This window comes from Myotis brandtii, unplaced genomic scaffold, assembly GCF_000412655.1.
Source record: "Myotis brandtii unplaced genomic scaffold, ASM41265v1 scaffold50, whole genome shotgun sequence".
In the NCBI taxonomy this organism is placed as follows: domain Eukaryota; kingdom Metazoa; phylum Chordata; class Mammalia; order Chiroptera; family Vespertilionidae; genus Myotis; species Myotis brandtii.
Genome location: NW_005369061.1, coordinates 1,620,200 through 1,630,789, shown reverse-complemented (window position 1 = coordinate 1,630,789; position 10,590 = coordinate 1,620,200). Strand labels below are relative to the sequence as shown.

At 46.3% G+C, this 10,590-nt stretch overlaps 1 protein-coding gene across 3 annotated transcripts in view; it reads right to left on the bottom strand.

The window, feature by feature from the left end:
• Positions 1–612: 612 nt before the first annotated feature.
• Positions 613–10,590, bottom strand: part of PIGS (phosphatidylinositol glycan anchor biosynthesis, class S) — an 11,575-nt gene continuing 1,597 nt past the window's right edge. The window contains exons 4-13 of one of the 3 annotated variants that reach the window (XM_014548265.1): positions 9,597–9,686; positions 9,031–9,120; positions 8,669–8,760; positions 7,056–7,263; positions 6,640–6,782; positions 5,819–5,933; positions 4,422–4,567; positions 3,512–3,612; positions 2,348–2,558; positions 613–1,966 (exon numbers count right to left, since the gene is read on the bottom strand). In XM_014548265.1, the coding sequence (XP_014403751.1) occupies positions 1,691–1,966; positions 2,348–2,558; positions 3,512–3,612; positions 4,422–4,567; positions 5,819–5,933; positions 6,640–6,782; positions 7,056–7,263; positions 8,669–8,760; positions 9,031–9,120; positions 9,597–9,686 (1,472 nt within the window). In that variant the 3' untranslated portion in view covers positions 613–1,690. The remainder of the gene's footprint in view (positions 1,967–2,347; positions 2,559–3,511; positions 3,613–4,421; positions 4,568–5,818; positions 5,934–6,639; positions 6,783–7,055; positions 7,264–8,668; positions 8,761–9,030; positions 9,121–9,596; positions 9,687–10,590) is intronic. The other 2 variants (XM_005876899.2, XM_005876898.2) reach the window with 2 other exon arrangements.

Genomic DNA, 10,590 nt, shown 5'->3' with positions numbered 1-10,590 from the left:
GACTCGCTGGCCAGGGCTACCCACCCAGGAGAGGGTGGGGGCTGGCCCTGGGCTTCACTCATTTTTTCAAAGGGTCCTGGCTACCTCCCCGGTGCTCCCGCCACTCTGCTCCTCCCTCAGTTCCCATCTCAAGGTCTTTGCCTGGGATCCTCCTCCCCCAGGTGGCCTCTTGTCCTTCTGGTCTCAGCTCAAATGTCATCTGCTCAAAGGCCCTCCTCCGCACCGAATCCACTGTACTAACCCCAGTCACTATCTGATCAGCTTGCATTATCCAAAATTAGTTTTATTTGTTCACTGACTCTTCCCCCTAAAAGAACAGTTCCAGGAAAACAGGGATCCTGTTTTTGTTCTCTATCATACCCTACCACCTGGCACAGTACCTGTGCTCAATATTTTTTTAAAAATTTTTAAAAAATAGTTTTTAAAGAGGAAGGGAAAGAAAAAGAAACATCGATTTGTTGTTCCAACCAATTTTTTATTTATGCATTCATTGGTTGATTCCTGTATGTGCCCTGATGGGGGAATCAAACCCTCAACCTTGGTATAATGGAACAACACTCTAACCAACTGAGCTACCCAGCCAAGGCAATATATTCTTTTTTTTCTTTTTTTAATTTATGAATGAGTTAGTATCAGAGGTCTTACACTGGTACAAGCCATTCCCTCCCAGACCCCTTGCTAAAAAAGAAGTAGATGTGAACAGACTTGTTGGGCAAACCCGGTCATGCCGAGGGACAACTGTCTAGCTGACTAAGTCACCACAGGGCCCTCCAGGTCAGGGAGGCAGGAAGGACACAAGGCCAGGTGAAAGCAAGGTGACCCTGTGAGAACAGATACTAGGAAACCATCACTTACACATGAATGAGGAACAAAAGCTATGCTCATACTTCCTATCATTCCAATTCACATTCAATGTTTATTGAGAGCCTAGAATATACCACTTTCAAATGCTGATCACATTTAATCCTTACAACCACCTTGTAAGGGAGGTATCATTAGTGTTACTTTAACAAATGAAAAACTGAGGCTCAGAGAGATTAAGTAGATTATTCAGAACTCCCCATGTGATAAGTACAGAAGCCAGGGTTTGAATTCAGGCAGGTTTGATCCCACGTCTGGAACTTTCTCCACTGCACCACACTGCCTCGGTGGAAGGGTGAAGGGAACCTCTGCCACACAGCATCAGGCTGTGCCCAACAGGCATAGCTAGATAGGAGGGAATGGAGTAAAGGAGAAGACCCCAGAGGCGACCTGTGCCTGGCCCCTTCCATAAGAGCAGTGCTGGGGCCTCCCTGAGGGGTAGAGAGAAGCGTGGAGGGGAAGGGGCTAGAAAACAACCTAGGGCTTTCCCCTAATGCCCTCTCAGTGCAAGAGGACTGTGAGAAACAGGGCGGAAGCACAAGCTGCCCTTATCCCAGAGGGATAGGAAAGGACCTTCAAGTTCAAGCCAGAGAAGTAGACCCAGATGATGCATCTTTTGAAGATGGGGGTGGGACCCCTGAGCCAGAGGAATGGGAAGAGAAGGAAAGATGAAGATGAACCCGTCGTGGAGTGTGACACTTTGGTTGCTGGAGAGGCCACAGGAGGCTGGAGATGGATCATTCATGGCAGGCCCCATTTACGTGCCTCTCGATCTAACACCTCCCACCTTGGCCAGAAAGGAAGGCTTCCTGCTGAGATGCTCTCCTGCTCAGTCTGTCTTCTCTGGCTTTTTCCAGGACTTGCGACTCTCCAGGAAGATCTTGACCAGAGACAGGAGGATGGGCACAGCCATAGGCAGGAAAAGCGGGATGTAGATGGCAAACTTCTGGTCATCCGGGAAATAGAGGAGATGGAGGAGCGAGGGATCAAAAAAGGCACGCTCCGAGGATGTCACAGCTTCCTGGCTGGCAACAAAGGCAGAGGCCAGGTGTCCGGAGGCCAGCTCCTCCGCTGCCTTCTGGACTGCAGCTACAGCCCTGTACACCTAGGAAGCGGGCAGGGGATTACCAATTAGTCCTCGGCACTGATGAAGGTGGTGGGGGAGTGATGAGCTTTACTGTGTCTACCATCTACCAGACAGGTTGCCTGGAGTTTGCCCAGGATATGTGGCAGCTAGTATAAAAGGGCTACGGTGGACTTTCCAAGTGCCTGCTTAAAACCTCACATCCCCCCCCCCCCCCCCCCCCCCCCCCCCTGTCTGGACTCCTGCTGGGGGCTGGCACTGCCTTCTAGAGGAAGCCTGGGGCATTCAAGGCTGGGATGCCCACACATACCCTGGACCTCAACTGGCACTGGTTTCACCACCCCCTGGCCCTCAATGGCCATTCCGATCCTGGGCCCCAGAATCCATCCCCTGCCCACGTACCTCAGATGCCACATCATCCTTAATGACAATGTTGCTGATCTTGCCCAGAAGCTGGGCCAGGGAAGTGAGAGTGGTAGTGGCTGTGGCCAGATTCTCCACCGACCGAGCCCAGAGCAGCCGGTCTAGCTCCCAAGTCATCAGCCCTTCACTCTTAGGCCTGGAAAACAGGCATTTTGGAGGCACCTGGGGCTGAGCAATCCCAAAGAGCAGCCTGTAGGAACAGTGAAGAAGGTCAAAGGCTGAGACTAGAAGGGGGAGAAGATGGCTAAGATTCCTAGAATAACTAAGATTTTCAATCTTACCCAGACCCACAGGGGTTGCAGGAAAGTGCCTCAGGCCCTTGGGTTTTAGCTTTTACCAGTGTTTTAGCTTTTACCTGTTTCTATATTGGACTTCCAAGATCTTACTTGACAAAAGGTTCCATGGCTAAAATATTTCTGATAACTTAGTTTAATCCTCTCACCCTGTCTACTCTCTCTTTGGACAAATGGGGCCACTAAGCCTTAGTGAAGGGATGATCCAGGTCCATCTCTGACAAATGTGTGTGCTGTGCCTCTCCAGTCCTGCACCCATGGCAGGCATTGCAAATCAATCAGACCTCTTTCCTGATCAGCCCAGACAAAGAATCCTCAACATGGGCCATCAGGCAGCCACTACCAATAGATTAGTTAGGGGATGGCATGGCTCAGTGGTTGAGCATCAACCCATGAACCAAGATGTCATGGTTTGGTTCCCAGTCGGGGACATGCCCAGCCATGGGCTTGATCCCCAGTGTAGGCAGGTAGGAGGCAGCCAATCAATGATTCTCTCTCATCATTGATGTTTCTATCTCTCTTTTCCTCTCCCTTCCTCTCTGAAATCAATAATATATATATATATATAAAATAGATTACTTAGCACAAGAATTAACAGCTATTTTCTTAAGCAACCATAATCACACCCCATGGACCTGACATTCGTGAGTCTATTTTTCTTAAAAGTTTTTGTCAGCAGCTAGTTCTTCTTAGGAGAAGGATGAAGTGATCCTTGGCAACCTCTCTTGCTTCCTAGGGCTCTAGGCACAGCCAAGGTATCCCTGCCAGGTGAGATTTTATTCCAGGCAGCCCAGGAGACCGTGGTCAGAGTCAGGGACCATGTCCCCAAGTGTATCACCTAAGACCTCACCGCAACTGAGCCAGGAACACCTCCATCACTCGCACCATGTCCACCTCAACGCGCACCGGGAGCTCCGAGGCATTGTAGGCTTTGGGGTCCACATTATATACCTGCAAGGGGAAACGAGGTTGCCTCAATATCACGCCAGGACCATACACAGCTGTGCCCCAGACACTCTGAAGACCATGAAAGAAAAGGAAGACATATTCTGTGCTCTTTAGAAATTACAAACCTGATGATATAGCTAATATTTTTTAAATACCTATTAGGAGCTTTCCATAAATTATCTCCATTACCCCCTCAAAAGTCCTGTAAAGGAGATATTTTTTATTCCAGTTTAGAATTTCTACCTTTGAGAGACACCTAGTCTAATAGGAGACAAAGTTCCAAACTTTGCAAGACTTCCACAAACAGGTCCAAGATCTAAGATGTACACAGAAGAGTCCTCAATAAGTGCAAACTACTACATGCAAAAGGGTCACATGATAGAAAATATAGACAAAACAGCCCTAGCCGGTTTGACTCAGTGGATAGAGCATTGGCCTGCAGTCTGAAGGGTCCCAGGTTCGATTCTGGTCAAGGGCATGTACCTTAGTTGCGGGCACATCCCCAGTAGGAGGTGTGCAGGAGGCAACTGATCGATGTTTCTAACTTTCTATCCTTCTCCCTTCCTCTCTGTAAAAAATCAATAAAATATATTTTTTAAAAAATAAATAAATAAAAAGAGAAAATATTGACAAAATAAAAAGCGGTGGGGCTGGCAGAGGAGGGGCACGAGCTCACAGAACCCTCACCTCCTTGGTGCCTGCCCTGCCTCCGGCTGGGCCATGGAGGACACCAGAGGAACAGAAGAACAGTCTCAGGGAACACGTCTGTCCCGGAAGCTTGGGTTCTAGAGTCTGCATAGTGTGACCATTACCATAATGCCACCCCAGCGGGGACTGTGGAAGGCGTTGGTGGCCACTGGAGCGCCATCCTTGTCCTGAATGTACAGGGGGGAGTGTGCGAGCTCAGGTACATAGAGTAGAAAGTTGAGCACAGGGTAAAGGGAGGCAGCGCTGGATCCTGTGGTACAAAGAGAAGAGGAGTCAGAATGTCAAAACATGTTAGGTCTAGATATTAGTTCCAGATCAAACTCTAACTGGCTGGTCACTCACTCTGGGTTTCATTTTTCCCAACTGATAATCACTAGGATATCCTCCAGTCCTGGGTTTCTATGGCAAAGAACCTCTAAACATTCTCGCGGAACCTCTAAACGCGGAGAAGGCTACGATCACGTGGAAGCGATCGGGGAGAGGCACGTGGCATCCTCTCAGGAATCTGCCTGCCTCGAGCTCCCAATCCCAACGCTGGGGAGAATCCTAAGACTCCCCAGCACGGTGCCATATACATGAAGTGCAGTCCTTAGCCCCAAAATGCCCCTGGAATCTCCCCTCCTCCAACAGGCCTCCCTTAACTATCTACGTCAGCTCTCATGGCTGCTGCCACATTGCACCCATATCACTGTAACTCGTTTTATGCACAAGTATAAATGTGACCTCATGACAGTTCCCCACTTAATATCTTTCAATGGCTAGCCATTCATATTAGGTTAAAGTTCAAACTCCTCAACCTGGTCCTTTATGATCTGATGCCTGCCTGCCTTGCCAACATTATCCTGGTCACCCTCTCCCAATTCAGCCATATTAAACTTCTCTGAGCTTCCTGAGAGTCTGTGCTCTTACTCTTCTACATCTAAGCTCCTAGAGCCCTGGCCTGAAATGCCTTTCTATCTCTGTACCCAGCACTGCCACAGAACAGCCCCTCGAACTCTGTTTGCTGAATGAAGACAGGAGGAATTTACCAAGGTCTCCCACACTGCCCCTCCCACACCGCTTGGGCCACCCTGGCCTAGCCCTGATATCTTAAATTCCACAACTAATTATATACTCATTTTAGTTTGCCTATATTGCAGTTCTTGGACACACCTACTTTTCCTAGGTACCACCCCAAAAATTAAAAACAGGAACCTAGCTTCAAGGTTCCTCATTCTGCCTTCATGTACTTTTGCTGTTATCTTTCCTACACCCTATCCATTCTTTTATAAAATGAGCTGGGAAACATGTTTAATAATTGCTTTTGGATAGAATAGTGTGGAGATGGAGATGTCAACAGAGTATCACGACAAAGGAGCCTAAGTGCTCAACACTTCCTCTTCCTCGACGCCCTCAGATCAACCTAACCTGGGAACCATCACTATATACAGCCCACCTCCAACCCCAGGCTGAGCCTTCCAGGTCCCTCCCTGGCCTGGCAGAAAGACCCTCAGAAGCTCACCTAGACGGGACTCCACGGGATTGATGACATGGGGGAGGCTGTGTGCGGCCAAGTAGTAGCTAGAGGAAGCTGGGTTAAAGCGGGGGTTGACCCCCAACACTGCATAGTAAAGGATCTAGAGAACAAAGAGGAGGATGTTACTTTGTTTATTGATTTATATTCCACTTTGTCCCAAAAAAGATTTGAGGTGCCTTAAAAACATGCAATTACAACAGGATGAAATATCAGGGCAGGCTAAGAGAAAATAGGTGTAGGAAAAAAATAACAAAGCCACGGGTAAAGTTAAAACACTAACTATGTTCTTTGAAAACCACATATTTTCCCAGGTTTTCTCACAGCCGAAACAAGGAGGGAAACAAAGAATAGCAGAACTCAGTGTTCACAAAATCAAATCAAGTCTCAGTTATTCAGAATTACTCCCACTACCAAGACCTAATAAAAATGTCTCCCACATTTTCCCTCAAAGAACACTGTATGATACAGAAAGCTACATTCTTCACATCTTTGTTACATTAACATATTTCAGGGAGTTTTTTGTTGTTGTTTAAATAAGTGCTTTAAGGATGGCACAACTGGTGAACACAGTTCTGGAGGAAGCCATAAGAAAGTTAGTTTTTTAACAAGCATTGATGAAACTCCCTGAGCTGGACATAAGGAGAGAAAGGAGACACCAGAACCTTATACATACACAGGAAATTCCTAGCAAATCAGCAAGCCCAAAGAGCTAGAACTGACTACACTTGTAAACACTAAATATGGATGGACTTTGAAAAGGATGGTGCAGCCAGGAAAAGCACTCCTCAACTTGCTCCCAGTCTCACCTGAGAGTCCACAGAGAAGTTGCCAGCGACACTGAGGGCATTCAGAAAGGGCTGCACATAGCGCCGGACAGCTCCCTTGATGTCCCAGTGGACGTCATGGGACTTGGGGTCTGGGTTGAGTAAACTGAAGGTGATCTCATAGCCTATGGAAACAGGAGTCAGTGATCCCAGAGGCTTCCGTCAATGGACAGCCTGTGCCCCTGGCTAAACTGAACTCTTTCTCCTCTAGAATGGGGCTGATTGCCATGATGGAACCAATGGGGATAAAAGTGGGATGAGAAACACTGAGTGCTAGAAAAAGTTGAAACCCCAGGGGAAAGAAGTAAAGGGTTTGCCTGCAGATTCCCCTCCTGCCCCAATGCCCCCACATAATTCATTTCCCTTTCCCGCCCCAAAGCAAAGCCTGGTCACCCTACCCAAACTGGACTTGAGAGGCCGCCTCTTATCAGAGCTCCACTTGTCCTCTGGAAGGTGGTCAGCCAGTGCCGCAGCCAGCACGTCCTCAGTCAAAGACATGGCCTGGGCTACTTGGATTATGCGGCGGCCAATGATGTTAAAAGCCTCCCGGTGCATTATTCCCCTCACCACTGCTGTCCTCTTAGGCCCAATGTAGCTCATCATGTCCTGTGAGGGGCAAGCAAGGAACAGAAGGCCATGGCTGAGGGAAGAAAGCAGGAAAGCACTCTGACTCCTGTTTCTGAGAATCTGGCCTTTTGCACTGACCAACAGGCATGCCCCTCTCTTTAGATCCATTTTGAACTATTATCTCAGCATTTCTGAGCTATGGGTATTTATGAGTGTCTTCATTCATTTCCATTCCCTTCTCCTTCCCAGTAGACATCGTAGACATCATTCCAGGAAATACATAAATTAGCTATGGGTATTTATGAGTGTCTTCATTCATTTCCATCCCCTTCTCCTTCCCAGTAGACATCGTTCCAGGAAATACATAAATCTTCTCAGGCTGGAAACTAATAGATGGCATGCTGAACAAGAAAAGCAGAATAAACAAACAACTGGACAGTTTGATCTAAGTAAATGGCACAGGGCAAAGCGACAAGTGCAAGAATTTTCACAGCAGCATTATTAAAATAAAAAACTGGAGACGATCCAAATGCCCATCAGCAACAGAATGGATAAATTGTGGTATATTTATACAATGAAACATTAGACAGAATTAAAAATGAATGCACTAGACTTAGCTACACATATTATCATGGATGATTCTCTCCAACATAAATGTTGAGGAAACTGAAAGTTGCAGAACATGTACTGTATTATATAAACATACCATTTATATAAAGTTCAAAAATATGTAAAATTAAATATATTGTTTATAGAGACACAGCATATGTGATAAGACTTGAAAAAAAAGTCTGTGGCTGGGTACATAGATGTTTGTTAAAATTTTCTTTCCTCTTTTTATAAGAATTAAATATTTCATTATAGCCCTGGCCAGGTATCTCAGTAGTTAGAGCATAGTCCCATTTGCCAAGGTTGTGGGTTTGATCCCTGGTCAGGGTACATAAAACCAATGAATGCATAAATAAGTGGAGTAACAAAATGATGTTTCTCCCCCCCGCCCCCTCTCAAGTCAATAAATTAAAAATTTTTAAATATTTCATTATAAATTCATTAAAAAAATGGTATATGGTATAATTTCCACCAAGCCTTTTTGTTCATGCCTGGCCAGGTATCTCAGTAGTTAGAGCATAGTCCCATTTGCCAAGGTTGTGGGTTTGATCCCAGGTCAGGGTACATACAACCAATGAATGCATAAATAAGTGGAATAACAAAATGATGTTTCTCTCTCTCTCAAGTCAATAAATTAAAAATTTAAAAATATTTCATTATAAATTCATAAAGAAAATGGTATATGGTATCATTTCCACCAAGCCTTTTTGTTCATAAAAAAGTCAATGGCCCTAACCGGTTTGGCTCAGTGGATAGAGCGTCGGCCTGCGGACTCAAGGGTCCCAGGTTTGATTCCTATCAAGGGCATGTACCTTGGTTGCGGGCACAACCCTACCTGGGGGAGAAGTGAGGAGTGTTCAGAGATCACGTACACAGTCAGGGAGCCCTCTGCTTGCTCCTGTGGCTCAGCTAACATGGTTTCTGCCTCTGGGGACAAGAGCAGGTGGTGCACCAGGAGCAAAAACACCATTCCCTCTCCCTCTGGCCCCCACAGAGTGCCTAAGCCACCCCTCCACCTCCCACTGACACCCAACTGCCACTGTGGGCAGGCTTGGCCCCTAGTGGCCCAAGATGAAACACATCTCATTCACCCAAAGAGATTTTGAAGTTAAGACAAGGTATGAAAACTACACCTTCAGGGATCAGAAGGGAAAACAGGGCTTCATGTTAAATAGTGTGACCTCTCCCTTCCAGTACCTTGCATACTGCCCAAGGACAAGGCCTCTTCCTCATAGTCCAAAGCCCTCCGATAGGCCTTCTGGAAGCGGCATTTGATGTTCATTTTGTCTTGAGAAGAAAAGGGAGAAGCATGAGGGCAGCAAAATGATTGTTTGCAGAGAAAGACCAAGAAGCTATAGCCAGTTCTAATGATTTCTACATGGATGATATCAAACACGCGACTCTCCACCTCTTCCACCTGCCCAGCTTCTGCCTATGTACACAATGTACTCACTGCCTTCAATCTGAAGTACTCTCCAACAGGGAAATCTATTACAGTATTCATTACACAAATAGGTGAAAGGAGAAAAAGCATATGAACATTTTATTAATTTTTTAAGACTTTTAAAAAAAATGTCTCCACCTCCCACTGACACCCAACTGCCACTGTGGGCAGGCTTGGCCCCTAGTGGCCCAAGATGAAACACATCTCATTCACCCAAAGAGATTTTGAAGTTAAGACAAGGTATGAAAACTACACCTTCAGGGATCAGAAGGGAAAACAGGGCTTCATGTTAAATAGTGTGACCTCTCCCTTCCAGTACCTTGCATACTGCCCAAGGACAAGGCCTCTTCCTCATAGTCCAAAGCCCTCCGATAGGCCTTCTGGAAGCGGCATTTGATTTTCATTTTGTCTTGAGAAGAAAAGGGAGAAGCATGAGGGCAGCAAAATGATTGTTTTCAGAGAAAGATCAAGAAACTATAGCCAATTCTAATGATTTCTACATGGATGATATCAAACATGCGACACTCCACCTCTTCCACCTGCCCAGCTTTTGCCTCTGCCCATGTACACAATGTACACACTGCCTTCAATCTGAAGTACTCTCCCACAGGGAAATCTATTACAGTATTCATTACACAAATAGGTGAAAGGAGAAAAAGCATATGAACATTTTACTAATTTTTTAAGACTTTTTAAAAATACTTTTATTGATCTCAGAGAAGAAGGGCGAGGGAGAGAGAGACAGAAACCCCAATGATGAGAGAGAATCATGGATCGGCTGCCTCCTGCACGCCCCCTACTGGGGATCGAGCCCGCAATCCCGGCATGTGCCCTGACTGGGAATCGAACCTTGACCTCCTGGCTTATAGGTCAATGCTCAACCACTAAGCCATGCCAACCGGGCTTTTCTTACAGTTTTGTACATTCATTCCTGAGTATCTTTATGTTTTTTATTATTATTGTGATTGGGATTTTTAAATACTTGCTCTTCTAACTAGATATTGCTGGTATTTATCAGTTATTGATTCTTGTGTATTCTTGTACCTAGTCATCTCACTGAACTGTTACTAGTTCTAATTGATTTTCAATTGATTCTCTTTGGTTTTCCTGGAAAATAACTATACTGCTTCAAAAAGTAGCTATTTTGTCTCTTTCAAATATTCATTTTAAAGCAGCAGGTGCAAGTGGGGCTGGTGGGAGCGGCAGTGGCGGGAGTGGGGCTGCCAGCAGGCAGGGGACTGGGGGTCGCAGCAGGAGGGGCCGGGTGGGGGAGCGGAGGATGGGCTGAGACCTGCCCCTGTGCCCACCGCAGC